The sequence below is a fragment of the Paroedura picta genome, chromosome 2, assembly GCF_049243985.1.
Source record: "Paroedura picta isolate Pp20150507F chromosome 2, Ppicta_v3.0, whole genome shotgun sequence".
Classification (NCBI taxonomy): Eukaryota; Metazoa; Chordata; class Lepidosauria; order Squamata; family Gekkonidae; genus Paroedura; species Paroedura picta.
The window spans coordinates 39,571,233-39,593,941 of record NC_135370.1 but is presented as its reverse complement, the minus strand read 5'-3'; the positions used below and the strand labels follow the sequence as shown (position 1 = coordinate 39,593,941).

The 22,709-nt window shown below is 45.4% G+C and overlaps 1 protein-coding gene across 1 annotated transcript in view; it reads right to left on the bottom strand.

Moving 5' to 3' along the window:
- Window positions 1-18,132, bottom strand: part of TTC21B (tetratricopeptide repeat domain 21B) — a 57,879-nt gene extending 39,747 nt beyond the window's left edge. Inside the window, exons 1-8 of the mRNA XM_077319840.1 lie at window positions 18,003-18,132; window positions 15,431-15,560; window positions 13,788-13,898; window positions 9,618-9,784; window positions 6,764-6,886; window positions 5,019-5,176; window positions 2,266-2,350; window positions 682-780 (exon numbers count right to left, since the gene is read on the bottom strand). Of these exons, the coding sequence (XP_077175955.1) occupies window positions 682-780; window positions 2,266-2,350; window positions 5,019-5,176; window positions 6,764-6,886; window positions 9,618-9,784; window positions 13,788-13,898; window positions 15,431-15,560; window positions 18,003-18,023 (894 nt within the window). The 5' untranslated portion in view covers window positions 18,024-18,132. The remainder of the gene's footprint in view (window positions 1-681; window positions 781-2,265; window positions 2,351-5,018; window positions 5,177-6,763; window positions 6,887-9,617; window positions 9,785-13,787; window positions 13,899-15,430; window positions 15,561-18,002) is intronic.
- Window positions 18,133-22,709: the final 4,577 nt, after the last annotated feature.

Below are 22,709 nucleotides of genomic sequence, written 5' to 3'. Positions count from 1 at the left end.
AAACACGCATGTGCGGACCTGCCGGATCGCCCTCCACCCCCACCGGGCCGCAGCCTGAAAAAGGTTGCGGACCACTGGCCTATATGACCTCTTCCAACTTTATGAATCTATGATTCACTGTTCCTCTCAAGTTTCTGCCCTGGTCAAATGTGTTTGATGACCTCATTCTTCATGAGCGACCCATCATTTCAGGCAGAGGGAGAAAAGCTGCTGAAACCAGCAAGGCACTCTTAGCAGCAACAAATATAAAGAAATGCTTTATTTTAAAAACCACAATTACCACCAAAGCTATAAGTTCAGGAAATGCTTCAAATTACCACTTGAAACAAAATAAACCAAAAAACAGTCAAGTATCAGTGGGGGCAACTTGGCTTATCATTAACCCCAATTTGATTCCAATACAAAAAGTAATTTATTGGCATATATATGTGTAGGGGAGTGTGCACAGTAGGAATGATAAACATGCTCCCAAACAGAACATTGCATTCAATTAAAGGAAATACTACCACAGAGTACATAGAGGTTCAGCTCCTCACACAATTGATAAGCTCATGAAAGTCCTCTGAGAACTGAAGGATTGTGATCACCCTGAGGCATATTGAGAGGGTGGTATAGGTAATCATTAATAATAAAATAATAATTAACATTGGGGCAGGGGAGGCGTTAAAAATGCCCACTTACCGTTCTGCTGAAAACTAATGCTGTTTTGCAGAACAGCTGGGGATTATGTGGTTCAAGTTTTTCTAGCGCACTAATTAAATCAGCCAACTTTGATGAGGCCTAGAGAAGACATAAAACATTTATTTATAAAATTGTGGGAAAGAAATCCTGGACATTGGCAGGTTTCATCAACAGTAACTGTATTTCATCAACAGTTTAACTCTACTTACACAGACAATCTGAAACAACTATAGTAACTTATACCAACGCATGTTATACAATATTTTGCTAGAAATTCTTAAAAGAGCAACAGTATAAAATATCCCAGTTAAATACTGACTGAGCTATGAAATGTATTCACAACCTATTTTTTTCTTGTAAAGCACTTTCCTGTGGACTTCTAAGCTCTTCAGTTACTGTCTCACAGAAATTATTTTTGGAAATTACATCTGGAAAAAAAACATCCCTCTCATTTATTCAGAGCACGCTTTCATAACACATAACGGTAATCTGTAACTATTATAAAAGACCTAATGACCCTTCACAATTTAAGGGCCAATGATTGCTCCTGCCTGTGTCACCCTGCCACCCTATGGACACCTGCCCAGTCAGGCTGCGTGTCCCGCCCCTAGCTGTCAAGTACAAGGACTTCACTCCCTTTGCCTCAGACCACTGATAGAGGCAGGTGCCTGGTGAGCATGCTCCTAGGGGCCACTGCCTCCCTGCAATTGGCTCCCTGCAACCAGAGCCAATAAGAATGAGGGGAAAGGAGAGTCAGCCAATCGGAGGGAGGGCCCTCTAAGGCCCATCCTCCGTGTGTCGTGAGAATTCTGAGGGGAAATCCCTCCGTTTGGGGGTGGCTGGAAGATTCCTTGCAACAGACTTTAATGTGGGACAAAACAGCTGGGGGAGGGAGAAGAGCAACTCTAGCGTTGGTCTTTGAGAGCCATTCTGGGGTCACATTCAAAGAACAGCAGCTTCTAACCTGGAGAGCCGGTTTTGATTCCCCACAGTCAGCCGGCTGGGTGGACTTGGGACATTCCAAGTTCTCTCAGAGCTCTCTCAGCCACACCTCCCTCACAGGGTGTCACATACCTGAAGACATGGCTCTGGAAAGCTCACCTGTAACCACTATGCCACGATTCCCAAAGGTCAGTCCTCTCCCACACTCAACGAACATTCCACACCACAGGTTCTTGATGCCCATCTCTCCTCTCCCATGCCCTCATTTGTCACTGTGCCAATACAACCTCCCACACAACACACACACTCAACCCCATGCCCTTAAAGACCGGACAACTCCTCCCCTTCCTCTTCCAACCACCAAGCTCTAGCGCCCGTTGTTCGAAAACCTACAAAGTCTCCTGAGTGCCCATCCATGCCACAACCCTCTGCAATCATACACCCTCATGCCCAGCCACGCAACCATAACCCAAACAACACACCCATGCATCAACATGTCCTTCCAGAATCAACAAGTCCAGACTTACTTTTACCACCCCCACAATCTAAAACCCGCTGTATTCCTGGAGACAACGGGCTTTACCCGTAGTCTAAGAATAAGACGCTAAGAATAAAGTGTCACTGTAAAACAGAAACACCCACCTCAGGTATGTTTCCTTCTCTGCATAAACAATGTACAGCCTCCACCTTTAAAGCTTCCAAATTCAGAGCATCTTTCTGCAACAACCTGAAGCAAAATGTTTTAATAGGACAGTTTGCTTTACAACAGTTTTCTTCCAGAACACAATGCTGTTTCTTTCAACAGGACCTGTATCTTCTTCATGATCCACGACCCCTAGAAAGCAAACCTGACAAACTGGTTTACTTGTTGATCACGGGAGGGAGAACCAACACACGCTCAAATCTCCCCCCACCCACAAAACCCTTTTAAGTCTCCTTTAAACTATCAAAAGCTATACTAAAGTGGGGATATTTTAGTAACTACAATGCCACATCTAAATCTGAATTCAAAGAAAATTTCTGAGTGTTTACAGTTATGCAGTTCATAAGTTACACTTCCCTCACTAGCTTCTCTTCAGTCAAAATACAAAGAAGCTGTTACATTAAAGGAGGCAGGGGGATGCCATTGAACAGGAATCATAGAATCATAGAGTTGGAAGGGGCCATACAGGCCATCTAGTCCAACCCCCTGCTCAACGCAGGATTATCCCTAAGCATCCTAAAGCATCCAAGAAAAGTGTGTATCCAACCTTTGCTTGAAGACCTTTGTTTAAACCCATTACTGCGTGTCCTCTCCTCTGCAGCCAGCAGAAACAGCATCCTGCCCTCCTCCAAGTGACAACCTTTCAAATACTTAAAGAGGGCTATCACGTCCCCTCTCAACCTCCTTTTCTCCAGGCTGAACATTCCCATGTCCCTCAGCTTATCTTCATAGGGCTTGCTCCCTTGGCCCCAGATCATCTTCGTCGCTCTCCTCTGTACCCTTTCAATTTTATCTACGTCCTTCTTGAAGTGAGGCCTCCAGAACTGCACACAGTACTCCAGGTGTGGTCTGACCAGTGCCGTATACAATGGGACTATGACATCTTGTGATTTTGATGTGATGCCTCTGTTGAGACAGCCCAAAATGGCATTTGCCTTTTCTACCGCTGCATCACATCTTGTGACAAAGTCTGGAGTGGCTTAAGGATTTACGGGGCCCATTACACCAGAACCAATTTAAGGATTCATGTAACATGGGCCCTAGTAAAGTACAATTTTTGGTGGGAGCAGCCAGACTGGCAGCAGAGCAGCCCCCCCACAGTGAAAAGAGGTGTCACTACAAGGGAAAAGGGGAAGAGGAGAGAGGCTGCAGCCCTGATCCACGGGGGGAGGGCACTGTGCGGGGCTAATGGACGTGCGAGGCCCATAACACATGTTACATGGATAAAATATTCCTAGACAAAACATTGCCATAGTTATCTAAAAAATGGGGAGAGTCTTATGATCCCTTAAAGCAGTGGTTCTCAACCTGGGTACCCCTTTGGGGGTCAAACAACCCTTTCACAGGGGTCATGGCAGGACAAGCAGCTTGGCCGGGGGGTGGGGGTGGTGCTATCCACACAACAGCCTTGCAGGGTAGATCTAGATACAACATTTGTCTGTCTGGAGCAGTGGAAAAGACCAAGATGGGCATGGTGGGACAAGAGGCAGGACTGAACTGAGAAATCCTGGGGGGGGGGGGAACCAATTTATATCCAATCATGAACAATGGATCTTCACACAATTGGTCAGTTTCGGTTTAATTTCTGTGAAAGAACACTTGCATAATTTTACGGTCGGGGGTCACCACAACATGAGGAACTGTATTAAAGGGTTGCAGCATTAGAAAGGTTGAGAACCACTGCCTTAAAGACTGAGATATTTTCGTGGCACAAGGCATCAAATGCATGAAATCTTGTCTTCGGTTGAATGTAACACATGTACACACAAATCCAAACACAGAGAAGGGGGTAACCAGTGCCAACAGAATGCAAAAGGAACAGATTGTGGCATTTCTGTTAGGTTAAACATACACAAACATACGTGCCGTGACAATTCACAACAGCAGTAAGAAGTGATACTGCAACCTAGCTGGACCTTGCTAGCTAATTTAACCATGGTGGAGCAAAAGGAACAGAATCCCTCTTGAGACTTAACTGGATAGTATTGCATTTCCCAATAAATTCTAGTTTGGAAGCTGCGTGCTGCATTTCCCCCCTGAAGGTCTTTTCTAAAAAGGTGCTGGCTTTTCAACTGGCACCTGCAGCGTGCCTTCTGATCTGAGCAGGTTCTCCAGGATGGGGGACCAGAAGATGGTTTGATTTTCACAAGTAATTCAGAACCCTTAAATTCACTTAAACAGATAGGAAGGTATTCAGAAGCCCCCTCAGTGAAAGGAGCGAGAATTCTGTTTCCTGCTCTGCAAATGAACACAGCATCGCTCTACAGATATATGTCGAAATTCTCGGTCTTGGAATAAGGATGTTAAGTGAATAAGCCCAGGGACCGTTCATTCAGCAGTGTTTGATTGGCTCATGCTCTCCACCAGGAGGAATTATGATCCATTTGCAGCCCAGGACTGAAGAGCAATGTGCTCTACCTTGCCTGGTTTAATTATGAGATGAATTCTGATGGGATCCCAGAAAAACAAAAAGTTCTGTTGCCTCAGGAAGGAACTGACAGCACAAAACTACGTAGAGCTGTGCCCTTTTAAGTCATCAGAGACAATTGGTTAGAAAAGCGTAACTCTGCTTCAGAGGGCACTGCAAACATACATGAGAGCTGGGCAGGCTTCTCTGCCACATGGGCCTCCACAGCCCCGATGTTATAACAGGCTTACGGGCACTCAAGAAGATCAGGTAAGCAGTGCTCACCTGTGTGCTGTCTCTGTGGCTTGCTCCCAGTCTTGCAAACCTAGCTGCAGCTTCATTTTTTTAATAAAAGCCGGGAGGAAGTGTGGGAAGTTGGCTATTATTTGATTCACCATATCCAAAGCTCCCAAGTAATTCTGGCGTGTTTCAAAATAGTGTGCCTAAGGAAAGATAAAGTCACCAGTTACTCACTTGCCTTGTCAGGGGGCATCACATTTTCACATGAAGAAGAAGAAGAAGAAGAAGAAGAAGAAGAAGGAGGAGGAGGAGGAGGAGGAGGAGGAGGAGGAGGAGGAGGAGGAGGAGGAGGAGGAGGAGGAGGAGGAGGAGGAGGAGGAGGGGGGGGGGAGGAGGAGGAGGAGGAGGAGGAGGAGGAGGAGGAGGAGGAGGAGGAGGAGGAGGAGGAGGAGGAGGAGGAGGAGGAGGAGGAGGAGGAGGAGAAGAAGAAGAAGGAGAAGGAGAAGGAGTTGGTTCTTATATACCGCTTTTCTCTACCTGAAGGAGTCTCAAAGCGGCTTACAGTCACCTTCCCTTTCCTCTCCCCACAACAGTGAGGGTGGTGAGGCTGAAAGAGCCCTGATATTACTGCTCGGTCAGAACAGTTTTATCAGTGCCATGGCAAGCCCAAGGTCACCCAGCTGGCTGCATGTGGGGGAATGCAGAATCGAACCTGGCATGCCAGATTGGAAGTCCGCACTAGTAATTACTACACCAAACTGGCCCTTAAAAAAAGGGGGGGGAGGCTACCTATGGAATACAGCTGTTATCTGGGTTTCAAACACATCAGGAACCATCCCCAGAGCCATTAAATTAACAGCAGGTATTTGGAAGTCCATGTCTAACAGATGAGGCTGAAGGACTGATGTTATAAGTAAATGACTGGGAACTAAGAAAGACAGTATGAGGTAATGCTTGGAGTGATGGACTGTGATTTGGGAGAGGTCAAATCCCTACTTAGCCATGAAGGCCACTCTGGTGTTCATTCAGTCACTCTCTCCTCACATGGTAGTTCTGAACACTATGTAAAAAAACACAACCCTCCCAGGAAAATGAGAGAGTTTTGATGTTAAAATATCTTATATGTATCAAAAGTGCAGATAGAAATTCCACCCATGAGCCATGGGTGGCTCCACCAGCATGGCTGCTGATTAAGGACCTTTCATGTCCTGCCTTTCATGTCCTGCTCCTTAGAAGGCCAGATCCTGAAGATGAAATTCAAATACTTTGGCCACCTCATGAGAAGGAAGGACTCCCTGGAGAAGATCCTAATGCTGGGAGCAATTGAGGGCAAAAGAAGAAGGGGATGCCAGAGAATGAGGTGGCTGGATGGAGCCACCAAAGCAGTTGGTGCAAATTTAAATGGACTCCGGGGAATGGTAGAGGACAAGAAGGCCTGGAGGATCATTGTCCATGAGGTCGCGATGGGTCGGACACGACTTCGTACCTAACAACAACAAATTTTCTGCATAAGAGATTTTCACATACATCTTACGTGATAATCTGACTCTCTCAATTTTTTAAACTCTCCCAAAATGGCCAATGATGGGCCTGGAGGGGGGGTGGCTGGGAAGGGGAGGGGTCCCAGGTGGGCATGTACACAGCTGTGCTTTCCAACCATGTTCTGCATGATTGTGTCACTTCAGGGGTTTCTCGAAACCTGAAAAAATGTATCAGGGGGTTGTCCATGGTAATAGGCTGCAATATGCTGTACTATTTGTTATATCATTAAAAACTTAACACTATCTTACCTTACCCATCAGGGCAAAGGTATCATTCCCATCTAGCAGCCCTTCATCAAAGTATTTCACAGCTTTTTTAACATTCGTTTCTTTCCCACAGGTGACTTCAATCCACGCTTTCAAAATGAAGCCCTGCAGAAGCAGAATTAAAATGTAACGGGAGAGAAAGGCTGAGCCTTGCATATTTGTAGCATGTAGATCTCACCTTCCTACAATATATTAGCAGGCAAATAGACATTTTAAAATAAATAATACAAAAAAAAAGCTAAAACTCTTACTCGCAACTAAACAGACAACAGTGGCCTAACAATCAGCTTATCACAAAAACGGCAATAAATAGCAACATAGTGACGCAAACAGTAATGTTTGCCACAGGCCATAAAACAAGAGCGTAGGCATTGCATAAGGGAAATAATTCAATCCACTTGCTTCAAAATACTTTCTGACATGCAATATTTTGGGCAGACTTCTCGAAAGCCGAAAGACAGAGGGGCAAGATGAGTGTCCGAGGTTAGGAGTTCCAGTTTGGGGACCACAGCTCCCCAAAGTCCTGTCCTACATGTCCGCCAATCTCATATCAATTAATAATTGCATGTGAAACAGGAAAGCAACAATTGATCTTAGGTTATGGACATTGGAACATCTGCTTGGCATGCCGGAGGTTCTGGGTTCAATCTCCAACCGTTCAGCTAAAGGGACCAGAGGTGATGTAAAATACCTGAGACCCCAGAGAACCACTCAGAGCAGAAAACACTGGCCTTAGATCTTATATGCATCCAGATGAAAAAAAAGAAACTTTAGCCGATCTCAGGGATTGGTACAACTCTCATGACTGGCACTTCTCCCCAATTTGTCTGCCAACACACCAACATATTCACAGGTAGATGCAGCAGGGGTTTTTTGTACGTTTGTGCGTGCATGTTCTATAGCAGGGGTAGTCAACCTGTGGTCCTCCAGATGTTCATGGTCTACAATTCTCATGAGCCCCTGCCAGCGTTTGCTCATGGGAATTGTAGTCCATGAACATCTGGAGGACCACAGGTTGACTACCCTTGGGTCAAATTAACTGATCCAATATGTGGCAATAGCAAAACTTACATATCTGATATACAACATAGCGACATCAGATTTTAGAAGAAAATGGGAGTCCAGTCTGAGATTATATTGATTTGTAAAAAGGAGATGGAATAAAATTAAGGATTCATAAACTGTTTATGTAAATATTGGAAAGTATGTACTATATGGTAGCGATCCCCAACCTGTGGGCCACGGACCACATGTGGTCCTTCGACTAATTGGAGGTGGGCCCCGAAGGACACCTTCTCCCCTTCTCCCCCCCCCCCCCCGGCCCTTTACTTCATTAGCTGAGCTCAACATAAGGCAATCATGTTTTCTGTTCTAGGCAGTGGCTGTGGTTCAGTAGTAAATTGCCTCCTTTGCATAAATCCTCAACATCAAATATCCAGTATGCAACGTGATAACTCTTCTGGGTAGCAGCGTGTGCAAACGAGAGATTGGGGTACTTGTGGACCGTAAGCTAAATATGAGCACACAGTGTGATGTGGAGGTAAAGAAGGCAAACACAGTTCTCGGGCTGTATCAACAGAGGCATCACATAAAAATCACGAGATATCATAGCCCCGCTGTATACTGCATTGGTCACCTGGAGTACTGTGCAGTTCTGGAGGCCTCACTTCAAAAAGGACATGGGCAAATTTGAGAGGGTGCAGAGAAGAGCAACAAGGATGACCCGGGGCCCCATGAGGAAAGCTTGAGGGACTTGGGAATGTTCAGCCTGGAGAAGAGGAGGTTGAGAGGGGACATAATTGCTCTCTTTAAGTATTTGAAAGGTTGTCACTTTTAGGAGGGCAGGGAACAGTTTGTTTTGGCAGAAGATAGGACCTGCAGTAATGGGCTTAAGCTACATGTAGAATGGTGTCTGCTAGATATCAGGTAGATGGCTTTCAGTCAAAGTAGTTCAGCAGTGGAATAGGCCGCCTAAGGAGGTGGTGAGCTCTCCCTCACTGACAGTCTTCAAGCAGCAAATGGACAGGTACTTATCCTGGATGCTTTAGGCAAGGGGTAGTCAACCTGTGGTCCTCCAGATGTTCATGGACTACAATTCCCATGAGCCCCTGCCAGCAAACGCTGGCAGGGGCTCACGGGAATTGTAGTCCATAAACATCTGGAGGACCACAAGTTGACTACCCCTGCTTTAGGCTAATCCTGCATTGAGTAGTGGGGTGGGCAGGATGGCCTATTTGGCCCCCTCCAACTCAATGTTTCTATAAGCCCCTCCACCTGAGAGCCTGGACAGCAGTTGCCAGTCAGAGAAGGACAATTATGACCTTAACAGACCAGTGGCCTAACTCAACATCCAACAGGTGGTTCAACCAAAACCTTCCAGAGGCCAGTTAGCCAGTCCTTCAGGGACTCCCAAAACACATCCTAATTCTATGTACCAACTGTCAATTGGTAAGATTGGTGGATTCAGGATTCTCCACAATTAAAGAAAACTATTCTGGAATGGCCTATCATCTGTACAGGAAATGTGGCGTTTCCGTGTCTGGAACCATCTGTGACAAGAGGCCCATGAACTTTGCCCAACCGCCTCAAGTAACGCTGCTGGCCAGTGACTCATGACAGTTAGCAAGTTGCATGTGCTCAATGGCTAACTGAAAAGAAAACCATCAGGCTAGCTTCCAGCACTGCTGGTTCTGCCAAAAATGCTTCTCGGGAGTTAAATGAAGCAGTCATAACTGGCTATGATCTCATGACTCAACGTAGCTGAGGGGCTAACAAGCCCTGTTCTACAGCAAGCAGACTCAGGCAGGCTGGACAAAAAGACAGGAAAGGGGCATACCTCTTTGCTGCCGCCGGAGATCTTGATCATTCTGTCAATGTATTCGCGGGCTTTCTCGTGACGGCCAAGATGCCACAAGAACAAAGCAGCGTGATACAACGCCTGCTGCCCTGCGGCCTTACGAAGATCTTTGATTTTCCCATCGAGTTCCACAATCATGTCTCGATCTGAAACAAAAATCAGGGCAGCTGTGATGGTCGAACTCTTTAGCTCCTGTGGCCAGCTTGGTGGAGTGGCTGAGTAGCAGCCTCTAATCTGGAGAAGTGGGTCAGATTATCCCCTCCTCCACATGCAGCCAGCTGGGTGACCTTGGGTCAGTCACAGTTCTCTCAGAACTCTCTCAGCCTCACCTACCTCACAGGGTGTCTGCTGTGGGGAGAGGAAGGGCAGGTGGTTGTAAGCTTCAAGACATGAGACCTGCTGGGTGACCTTGGGTGTCACAGTTCTCTCAGAGCTCTCTCAGCCTCACCTACCTCACAGGTGTGTCTGCTGTGGGGAGAGGAAGGGCAGGCGGTTGGAAGCCGCCTTGAGACTCCTTTGGGTAGTAAAAAGCGGGATACAAGACCCCATCTCTTCTTGTCTTTTGCTGAATATGGCTTTTATTTCACTCTTTCCTACATTTATCTCATCTCTCCCTGAGTGTATTTATTTACTACCCCACCATTGTCCTCCCCTCCATACGATCCTCACAACAATCATCTCAGGCTGAAAGTATGTGACAGTCTCTAGGCAGAGTGGACATTTGAACCCAGGTCTCCATGGCAGAATGGAAATTTGAACCCAGGTCTCGCAGATCCAACTGTTATAGTACACTGCAATGGCAAGGCAGGAAACTGGGTAAAGTTTCACTCCACATCAGTGGAGGGAGGAAGAGGGGATTTTAGTCGCTGCAGACTCCCACATGTTACCTACCTTCAGCCAGGAGTCTGAGGATAAACACACAGCTGATGAGGGAAGATCTGCCCTGCCAGCTGTTTGGAAACTCCTTCTCTAGATCCCTCCCACTGGGTTGCATCTTTCTCTAAGTTAATTTTCATTTTCTCACAAAAGTTCCCTCAAAGCAACTGCAAAATGGATGCATGTGTATGTGTCAGAGATTTTAAGTAAAATACAAATTCCATTGCAGGAAGACCGTCTCAGGCTATGTAGTGGTTAATGCATATGGCTAGAGCAGCGGTTTTCAACCTGGGGGTCGCGATACTTTCTCCAGGGGTCGCCGAGCCTGCTGCCGCCACGCTACCTAATAGCACGAGGGTTGCGTACTCTGACCACTATGCTGACCACGGAAGCCCGAGGTGGCCAGCGCCGTGGTGAGGAGGGGCACAAGTTGGCGCACCAGCGCCAGCAACACCCCTCCCCTCTGCGGAGCTGGCCACCTCGGGCTTCTGTGATTGCCAGCGCACCAAAGCACACAACCCTACGACACCTTTTGGGTTGCCGAGGCTGCCGCGACCAGACTAGAGAGACCCAGGTTCAAGTCTCTGCTCTGCCATAAAACTCACTGGGTGACCAGGGGCCAGTCATTAGATCTCAGCCTAATCTAACTTACAGGATTGTTCCCCACCCCTCAAGTTGTATCTGACTTATGGCAACCCCATATGGTTTTCAAGGCAAAAGATGTTTAGAGGTGGCTTGCCATTGTTTGACTCTGCATATCGACCCTAAACTTCCTTGGTGGTCTCCCATCCAAGTACTAACCAGAGCCAACTTGTTTAGGCCAGCATTGTCTAGTGCAAGGATAGTCAACCTGTGGTCCTCCAGATGTTCATGGACTACAATTCCCATGAGCCCCTGCCAGCAAATGCTGGCAGGGGCTCATGAGAATTGTAGTCCATGGACATCTGGAGGACCACAGGTTGACTACCCCTGGTCTAGTGGTTAAGAGCAGCAGCATCTAATCTGGTGAGCCCGGTTTGATTCCTCACTGCCCCACATGTAGTCACCTGGGTGACCTTGGGTTCACCACAGCGCTGTTAGAAACAGTTCTGACCAAGGAGTCTCTCTCAGAGATCTCTCAGCCTCACCTACCTCACAGGGTGCCTGTTGTGGGGAGAGGAAAGGAAGGTGATTGTAAGCCACTTTGAGACTCCTTCAGGCGGAGAAAAGCGGGGTATAAAAAAACCAACTCTTTTTCTTAGTGTCTCAGATGTGACAAGACTGGGTTCGCCTTGGTTATCCACGGGAGGGCAGTTACAACTTTGTAGTTAGAATAAAATGGGAGGTAAATGACCATGAACACCACTGTGAGGTCCTTGAAGGATGGATGGAATAAAAATAAAAATTGAAAAGTTCTAAATTGGTTTGAAAGTAAGGATTTATCTTTGTGGAAAGAGTGACACACATACACAGTCCAACGTCAGGCACGGCAGCCGTCAACTGCATAATCTATATGAAGACTCAGAAAATAGGGGCTACAAAATTCTACTGCAGCCAGTCACCCAAGAAATTAGCTTGGATGCTAAGAAACAGAGAATTATTCCCTCACAAACACAGCTAAGTCCTATTCAGAGTTAATGCTTAAAAAACGGATGATGTTAACGAGGCATTTGTAATCTTTTTCAGACCTGTACCGAAATCTAAAATACAGAGCTTTATACACCTTTAAAATAACATAAGAACAATATTCCCTTTAAAAAGAATCTGTACAAGTTAGTGACTCCTTGGGGAGAAAATCCTCACTTATATATCAAGTGGTTTGTCGGTGTGACATTGTGACAAGCAGGGAACCTACAAGGACTCTCGGGAGGAAGACCCTCATCAGCCCCAACTAACCAAGTTCCTCAACCAACTTGTTTTTTGCCCTGTCCAGATAGCTTAATGTTCTGCCATAACATTCAAATTCTGCCAAAAGCAAGTTATTGGAAATCTGTTTTGCCTTAGGTACATTATTAATCCTGATATGCTTTTAGTTTAATCCTGTCTAAAACGTCTGATTTAAAAGTATTTATTTGCTGTTAAGCATTTTACTAGATTACAATTTTAAAAGTTGTGTTGGTTTTATAGATGGTTTGGAGCTGCATTGCAAATCGATGGGAACCTGAATTCCCCTACCTCTCTGAATCCCCCCCACTTTTCGGTTTTTCCTGCTCACATGTCTCCCTCCAGTGCTCCATCACTTCTATTACTCTATTTTTATTGTCTTCTTTCTACTCACCACATCTTTGTTCTTGCTTTGCCCCTTCTTCTGTGGTGGAAAGTCTCAGCTAACTTATGGCAGCCCTATGGCATTTTCAAGGCAACGGAGCACCAAATTTTTGAACACTTTGTTCCCCTGTATTGTTGTAAAGTTTAGGATTTTTCTGCAAATGTGGTAGACCCCCCCAGGTTTGCACAAACATGTCCTGTGTCTGTATATGGCTCCATTGTGTGGATTTTTAAATCTGTATTCTGGTGGCACTATTCAGAAATACATTGATACAGCAAAATGTGCACTAAATTCCTTTGATAAGAATCCAGAACAGACTGTCCTTAAAAAAAAAAAACCCTGTACAAATGTTTCATTTTTAAAGGAAAACGTTTTAAGAGGATGTTTTAATACATGTATTCTGAACTCACTCCCATTTTGAAATGTTAACTACAGAAGCGGCATTTTTAGCCCTTTTCAAGGGGAAATTATCACTATGATCTTTACACTTAGAAACACAAGCGACAGCAATATTAACTGGTGAAATTTAATATGACCAAATAATGTCTCGGGCTTATATTTTAAATGTTATTAAAATCCACGGAAATGTCACTAATAAGCTAAGCAAGAAAAACAGTTTCCTGCAAAGATTCCAGGAACAGCCTATTCACCTCCAGTAAGGGTCTGCAGAAATGTTTATTCTTCGTTTCATCTGAGGCAATGCCCAATTACCTGCAGTCCAATTACCTGCAGCACAAATAAACAACGGGCTGGGCCTCCTTTTCCTCCCCCTTTCTTTCCCCCACCTATATTGTCTCCTATCTGAATTATTAGCAACTGAGCAGATTGGAACATTATCGGAGCTAGATTGTACATTTTAAATGTTATATTTTAAACCTGTATAAATTTTTATTTTTTATTGTAATCCATCTTTTTATCTGTTGTACATTGCCCCGAAATGGTCTTCTGAAAGGGTATAAAAATCTAAAGATAGATAGACAGAAAGACAGCATGCTATAAAGCTATAAAGATGACTGAAACCATACCTGGATTTGGGCTCCTTTTCTCAGCGTAGATCAGTGCCATCATTGTGCAAAGAGATACCTCTTGTTTGTTTCTAATAGATTCCAGCTCCGAAAGAGCCTCTTGAGTGTACCCTAAGGAAACAAACTCAGCCAGGTTAAGTTGTACTTTTTGTGTGCAACAAGATCTCTGCTTGCCCAATAAAACTGCCTTGCACGCATAATAAAAATGATACACAATTCATTTGAGAGTGTTACTGTAAAACAGGCTTCATAAACTTTGCTCTTCATTATTTAAAACCGAAAGTAGTAAGATTCAAGAATTTTTCCAGAATTTTCAGAGTACCCCTACCCTGCCCCATTCACTAAAGCTGTGTTTACCAACCTGTGGTTTCATAGAATCATAGAGTTGGAAGGGACCTCCTGGGTCATCTAGTCCAACCCACCGCACAATGCAGGACACTCACATCCCTATCGCTCATCCACTGTAACCTGCCACCCCCTTAAGCCTTCACAGGATCAGCCTCTCCGTCAGAGGGCTATCCAGCTTCTGTTTTAAAATGTCCAAAGATGGAGAACCCACCACCTCCCACGGAAGCCTGTTCCACTGAGAAACCCCTTTGTCAGGAACATCTTCCTGATATTTAGACGGAATTTCTTTTGAATTAATTTCATCCCATTGGATCTGGTCTGTCCCTCTGGGGCAAGGGAGAACAATTCTGCTTCATCCTCCATATGGCAGCCTTTTAAATACTTGAAGAGGGTTATCAGATCCCCCCTCAGTCGCCTCCTCTCCAGGCTAAACAGTCCAAGCTCCCCCTTTCTTCATACGTCTTGGTCTCCAAACCCCTCAACATCTTTGTTGCTCTCCTCTGGACACGCTCCAGTGTGTCTACATCCCTCTTCAACTGTGGTGCCCAAAACTAAACAAGTGAGGCCAAACCAGAGCAGAGTAAAGCAGTACCATCACCTCCTGTGATCTGGATATGATACTCTGTTTGATATAGCCCAAAATGTTTGGTTTGGGATCCAAAAGCGGGTTGTAAAAACCTCTGAGAGTGGGTCGTGAGTTAGCCCTCTACTGGCTGCCTCTGCCCTTTCCATTGTTCTCTTTTCTATTTTGAGAATGGAAATTTAACCCCGGAAGAAGTAGCTTGGGGTTCATAGCGGGGTCAGCTGCACCCCTTTGTGCAAGGTTTGTTGATTTCTCAAAAACATCTCATTAGCCACTATAGAAAATGAAATGCTGAAACAGATGGGCACCAAGGGCACCAAAAAACCTCAGGCTGGACTCGGATGTGTCACCATACCATATACATTTGGACATATGAGCCACCATACCAAAAAGGCTGGGAACCACTACACTGAAGAAGAGCTGGGGTTCTTTTTATATCCCACTTTTCACTACCTGAAGAAGCCCCAAGGTGGCTTACAAACACCTTTCCCTTCCTCTCCCCACAACCTGTGAGGCCGAAGACGAAACGCATCTGCTGCTCAGGAGAGCAGCACACCGCAAAGATGGCCGTAATCATTTCAAAGGGTAGTGATGATTTAAGACCCAAGTGGAAAAACTATGAAAGATTCACAGTGAGGAGCTTCTGTGCGTATATATTTTCTGAAAAGACATAAAGCTTAAAACCTTCCAGAGAGGTTCACTCAGTCATTACCTCCCATCAGCATGCCATAAGCCCGGTAGAAAACGAACACTGGGTCATTGCCGAACAGCTTGAGTCCTTCGTTTGCAATGGTCTGGACATGCTGAAAGTAGCCTTCCTGGCAATAGTAATTAATTAAGGCCTGAAAGGAAATAGTTAAACATAAAGAGAGAAGTGAGTACATTAATAAAATTAAAACCGGGGGGGGGGGGATTGGATGGAAGTATACCCAGTATTTTCAACTGCCCGGGAAAGAAAGTAGCTTTATCTTCCTTTTCAATTAGTTCTATAGAACTTTATGGTCTCCATCAGTGTTTGGTCCAAAGAAGTATAACTTTTGACAGCTCATTAAACCACCGGGTTGCCAGGTTCCCTCTGGCTACTGGAGGGGGATGGGAGGGCAGGTTTGCCAGATTCAGGTTGGGAAACTTCTAGAGATTTGGAGGTGGATACTGGAGAGGACACGGATCTCAATGGGGTGCAGTGCCAGAGTCCACCCTTCAAAATATCCATTTTTTCCAAGGGAACCTCTTTAGTCTCAATGACCTGTAACTCCAGGAGATCCCCATGTCCCACCTGGAGACTAGCATCCCTGTCTTGGCTATACCACATCTTTTAAAAAGCAGTCTCTTTTCCCAAAACTGTGAAACCCCTTGAAATGTAGGCAGCCTTTATATTCGACTATCCCTCTCTGCTCCTTTCCTAATACAATTACCTGACAGTTTGATATGCTGAAATAGCATTTTTCTTCCAGCTCCAATGCAACATAATCAATGAATAGATACCAAAATTAAATGTATTGCTTTGGATGTGAGGGGGATCTGGCTGTGACATCTGCCACCCCGTAGATCATCAGGGTTGATTCGGCTGATCTGGCTGGCTAGGCGGGTGTCTCCTACCTTCCTCACTGCTCCACATACATCCCTCCTGAAGCTGCACGCTCAGTGCAAAAGGACGACCAATCCAGATAGGAGTGTCCCTTCTTTGGTGAAGGGTATACGATAGCTGTGTTCCCGTTAGAACCTCCAAACGATTTACTGCTTCAGCCTCAGTTATCAGGGGGTGAAGCAATAATTTTCATTTTTTTAGGGAATAGTTTCCAGGATGACCAGGGAGCCCTGCACGAAACATCGCAGAGGATCCTGAAGAACGCAGATCTCTCCCTGCAGAAGCGGAAATCTACCCTTTCACAATACGCTTGAGAGATTTTAGACTTGCATTTTAAAATGTTGCGTGTGACAAGATGCTCGTGATCGCCAACACATTTGTAAAACCATAACTGAACTGGGATTGACTGAGGCTCCCAGCTTTGTTGTAACGTCAACCCTTCCTGAAATAGGAAGGCGAGACTAGCATATGTGTACAATGCAATGGACATGTGCATCAGAAAGCCCTTGTTGGCAACTGCTGTTCTGTTAACATGCAACTTGTGTTTCTGTAAGCGTATAATCTTCTTACCATTTATGATTTGACTGTCCTGACACATAGGTTGCAAATGTAATGCATGATGCTTGTTTGTGGCAGAACACCCCCCCCCACACACACAGGTAAGATACAGGTATAAACTCATTATCAGGTTTCTGCACGTGCTTAATGATGCACCCTTGAGTATGTTGCATTTCCACATTTTAAGTCCTTTGCTGTAAAAAACTCGTTTTCCCTGCAGCAGTTCTTCAGATGCTGTACACTAGTGTTCGGAAAAAACACACATGTATGTTTTCCCACGTTTGCTGCACGAAACTCTGACATTTCTTGGGCATCTTCCTAAAGGCATGACAGCTTTCCGGGTGACCTTGGGCCACTCACACCCTGTCAGACTCACCTCACAGGGTTGTTGTGAGGATAAAATGGTGGCAAAGAAAAATGCAAGTTGTTTTGGACCTCCATTGGGATATCTTGGATAATGCATTACCAATGCACCGTGCATGCTGCTATAAGCCGCCACGAAGTGTAGGGAAGGGTGGTAAGTAAGTAAGTAAGCAAGAAAATAAATAAATTATAGATTTTTCGTGTTTCTCACCGAAAAATCCAGCTGCAAAAGCCCACATACAGAACCGGCAGAAGCCCTCCCGTATCGACTGGGGGAAGAAGGGAAGCCAAACCTATTCTGTGCTGAATACATCCAGAATTGGAGACAGAAAACGAAAGGACGGCGCAAACGATCCCAAACACCCACCGGCTGAGAAGCCGCGTTTCCAGGGCCGGCTTTAAAGGAACCGGGCTCGAAAACGCTCCGGAGCAAAGAGCATTTCTGCATCCCCTAACACAGGGGTAGTCAACCTGCGGTCCTCCAGATGTCCATGGACTTCAATTCCCATGAGCCCCTGCCAGCAAATGCTGGCAGGGACTCATGGGAATTGTAGTCCATGGACATCTGGAGGACCACAGGTTGACTACCCCTGCCTAACAAACAATGCGGGCGGTGGGGAGCCAGGCCGAGATGCCTGCTTGCCCTAAGGCGGAGACACAGAAGCAAGGAAGAGGAGCAGAAGTGGAGGAGCCAGGGAGGGCGCAAGGCAAGCCGAAAGGGAGACGTCGGCCGCAGGAAACAGGGAGGAGGAGGAGAAGGAGGACAGAGACCAACCTGCAGCTGGGGGGAATCCATGGCCGCCGGAAACAGCAGCCGCGACGCAACCCTCGTTGCTAACACACCAGTCAGGAGGCGCGGCCTGCGTGGAAGGCGGGCCGGGGCCGGGAGAAAGGAGAGGGCGCCCATTGGCCCCACTAGGCAAGCGGGGCGGGGGAGGCGAGGCGGGCCGCTGCCTCAGCGCCAGGAGGGCGCGCGACGGAGGGTGGCCTCCTTGCCGCTCTCCAGACCCGGGCAAAATGAAGCTCGTGGCGGTGTAGAGGCCCCGACGTCCCCATAATACACGAGCACTCTAAGTCGTGTAACGGGAGGAGGAGGGGGGGGAGGGACACACACACACACGGGGACTCGCGTCTCGCCGTTCCCCACCCCTCAGTGTGCCGTGTTTTTGAATTCCCACAATACAGTTGTCCTCGGTTGCTATAGCCACCTCCCTGTGCATAGAAGCTCATTTAGCAAGCCAGGCTTGCAGAAAGGAGGGGACCTCCTGCGTGTCTGTGCGGTGCTGTGACAAAGCCCATAGGTGCCCACTTAAAAAAAACAAAACCTAGGCCCACCGTCTGTTGTGAAAATGGGGAATAAACTGCCCATTCGGATACGAACGTAATTCAAGAATTATTCAACATGCGTACAGAGTAACATGTAATGTGTATACTGTACTGTTCACTATAATGCAGCCTTTCTCAACTTTTTTAGAAGAAGAAGAAGAGTTGGTTCTTATATGCCGCTTTTCCCTACCCGAAGGAGGCTCAAAGCGGCTTACAGTCGCCTCCCCATTCCCATTTAGCATCGGGAAACCCCTAAAACAGCCTGGAAAAATACAACTGCAATGACATACATTATGGCAGGCTTTCTCAAGCAAGGTGTTGTGAAACCCTGGGTTTTCTGGATGGCCCTGGAAGGGTTTCCCAAATGAGTCGGAGTTATTTAATTTTTATATAGTTTTAAAATTTTGTTACATATTCATGAGGTCATATGACCATATATGGTCATGTCAACCACCACCCCCCCTCCAAAAATGATGGACCTGGAGGGGGTGGGAAAGCGAGGGCATGTACATAGTTATGCTTCCCAACCATATTCTGCACCATCGCACCACTTCTGGGCTTTCTCAAAGCCTGAAGAATGTTTCTGGGGTTTCCTGATGGTAAAAACCTTGAGAAACACTGATCCAGGGAGAGTTTGGGCTTGTCTTTTTGGCAGTTCCATGTTAACCCTTGGCAGCAAAAATAAACAGGTATCCAGTGGCATCTCTGTGTTATAACTAGGAATTAGTAATGTTCTGGTCCACCATCCTTTTCCCCAGGAATGAGGAACGGTCACCGCATAACATTGTGAGCAATTTCTGTGGTGAGAGCTTGTGCTTTCTTCATACATATTTTCCCGCAGGCACCCCAGGCTCAGTGGCAAAACATCCACTTTGTACACAAAAGTTCCCAGGTTCAATCTCCGGCATCTCCAGTTGAAAGAGCTAGGTAATAAGTGATGTGAAAGGCTTCTTACCTGAGATTCTGGAGAGATGCCACCAATCAAAGTATAAAGCATCAATCTTGATAGACCAAAAGTCTGACTCAGTACAAAGCAGCTTCCTGTAAATTGGCAACTGAGAGACAAGTTGATTGAGCATATTTTGTTTGCTGGCTTTTGATCATATTAATAAATCTGATCTGAGAGACCAGTTGGGATCTATAAAGACGTAGATAACAATGGGTCATTTTCTATGAAATGCCATCTTGCTCACCTTCCCTTGCAACGCTCCTTTGATGCAAGGCTAACTGTCCTGGCCACAGTGACAGCTTGTACCCCAGAATCCTTTGCAACAGTCTGGACTTCCATGGCAGACTTGTGAATGTTTTTTTAAAAATTCCCATCATGCTTTGCTCCCTTCCCCTTTTCAAAAAAAGTGGGGTTTTTTTGCAAAATGGTGCCTGCTTGCACCTTTGTTTTCGTTGCACCCCTTAGTCTTACATTCTGCATCCTTGATCTCCTCCCCATTCCCAAGTGTCCTGAATGTATTTTTTAACCAAGTTATAACATTATAACGCTGCTGTGTTAGACTGCAAAACTGCTTTTTTAAAACTTAGAAACAGCATTGTAACATGATCACCCCCTTTTAAAAAAAATGTCAGATTTTTTTGGGGGGAGGGGGGAAGGTAGGACGGTAACAAGGAAAGGGGCGCACCCAAATGACTCAAAATGGCAGGCGTGGGGGGGAAACCCAATTGCATGTATTTCTGCATTGTGCAGCCCCATATTGGACAACATTAGTCCCCCTTTGAAAAGATGAAATCTGGCTTTCTGGGGCTTCATTTGATGCAGAGCACGTGAGGGGCAATTTGGGACTGTGCCTGAAGAAGCAAATTTCTGTGCGGAAATGGACGAAAAAGTCCCTTTAACTGCCCAGAGCTGTAAAGAATGGGCGGTATAAAAATCCAAATAAATAAATAAATAAAAATGCAAACCCGAACCATATTACTAGTGTGGTTGTGGAAACGGTCTTAGTGGGATCGTGCAGTGACTGATAGGGAGCAGAAATATGCCCAGAATTCCAAACAAAGTGATCATGTTTGGCTGAGAAATGGGCAAACTGTCCTAATTGGATAATAGCCTTGGCTTCAGTAGACTTAAAAGGGTGTAACTCTACCTAAAATGTATCATACTCTCTCCATTCACTGATTCTCTCACTTCTCACTGCCTGGAAAAATAAAATAGACAAGGTGGGAAATAATGGTTCATAGGAAGCCGTGCATCCCTGCCCAATTGGTAGAAATAGTTTTGTTTGGATTAGGAAGTTCATTGTGTTTCCAACTGGAGTTCACTTCCAAGCAATGATAAATTTCTATCTGTAATCTGTATTAATACAGGCCCACACTCCCTCCCCCCCATACGTAGCTCTGCTAATAATTGGTCAATGCTGACCTCTCAGTTAAGGCTGGGGAAATAATCTGGCATCCTGAGAACCCAGTGAGTAATCCATGTTCTTTTGTGTTTCTTAGTCCAGAAGTGGGAAATGTATGATTTGAGGATTCATGGATGGAGGTTGATTGGCATTCCTGGTGCGATGACATCACTTCTAGCACCATTTGTGAAACTATCATGCCAGGAGTAATGCTGTAACATTCACCCAAAATACCATGGTTTAACCACAGAGTTTTGGGTGACCTCTACAGTATCAGTTGGCATGATAATGTCACTTCCAGGTCATACCAGAAGGTGACATCATGGTATTGAAGACACTGATGGTGCCTCTCTCTTTTGCTAGGAAATTTACTCCCACTGTCCAGCTGAGCAGGGGAGAGAGCAGTAGGTAGGAGGTTTCCTGTTGTACTAGGAGGACTGAAATCCTACAAGGCAGCAGTGGGAAAAGAGGAAGAGGGAGGAGGAGGAGAGATGGTTCTTATATGCTACTTTTTCTCTTCCAGAAGGAGTCTCAAAGTGGCTTACAATTGCCTTCCCTTTCCTCTCCCCTCAAAAGACACCCTGTGGGGTAGGGGAGGCTGAGAGAGCCTTTATATTATTGCTTGGTCAGAACAGCCTTATCAGTGCTGTGATGAGCCCAAAGTCACCCAGCTGGCTTCATGTGGAGGAGGAGTAGGGAATCAAACCCAGCTCACCAGATTAGAAGCCACCACTCTTAACCACTACACCAAGCTGGCTGTGCACCAAGCTGGGAAAGCCTTGACCTCTGTGTCATGTTCATTTGGATCCCTAGGGTAACTGTGGGCCACTGTATGAAACAGTATGCTGGACCAGATGGTCTGATCCAACATTCTCTGCTTAAATACATCTCCACAATGGAACCTGGGCTCCTGTTTTGCTGAACTGGGTGATTCGCTTGGCATTTAATATCAGTGGAAATTCCATGTGGATGTGATGTGCCTCTTTACAACATAGCTTGAACTTGCCATGCCCCTAGATGTGAAAAATAACCAAGAAATTACCATAAAAAATTAACCTTTATTATTTTGCACATTAGTAATGTTGTATAGCAGTATTTAGGATATTAGTAGCATTTCCTGCATGCATTCACCAATACAGCATAAGTTGATAATTTATGAAAAGAAAGAATCTATATTTAACATATCCCATGTAAGAAACAGAAAATGTCCCAATGTGTTTGGTTATATCATTTTGCCAGTTTTTCTTTTTTTCTGTGAAAAAATACTGTGGACCCAAGGTATATTATTAACAATTATAAATAAAGAATGGGTTAAAAGAATAAACACCATTGGCATAAATGAAACTGGGAAAAGAGTGTAATTCTGCAACAGAAAAATAAGGCTACGGTTGCTGATGCAGGCACTGCTAGAAATCTCAATAAAACGGTACATCTTCCAACGGCAGAGAACAGCTGGAAGGAAGCAAATGGTGAATCTGGCCTTCACAAGTCATTACATTATTGCACCCTGAAAATGTTTTTGCATGTACAATTTAAAAAGCAGGAAGCTACATTTACCCGTCTCTTCTTCGTTTCTTATTTTTCTGAAGTTCTTCCATGAAAAAAGTGCTTATGGACAAAAAGGAACCAAGAGAGAGAGAGAGAAAGAGAGAGAGAGAGAGAGAGAGAGAGAGATAGAAGAAAAGAAAGAATGAAGAAAAAAGGCTGCAGCCTGAAGATAAAATTCATTTCTTATGTACATAAATGCTCAAAAATAAAATAACGTGATTTTTACAATATTTATATTGGCTTATAAAATTCTAACC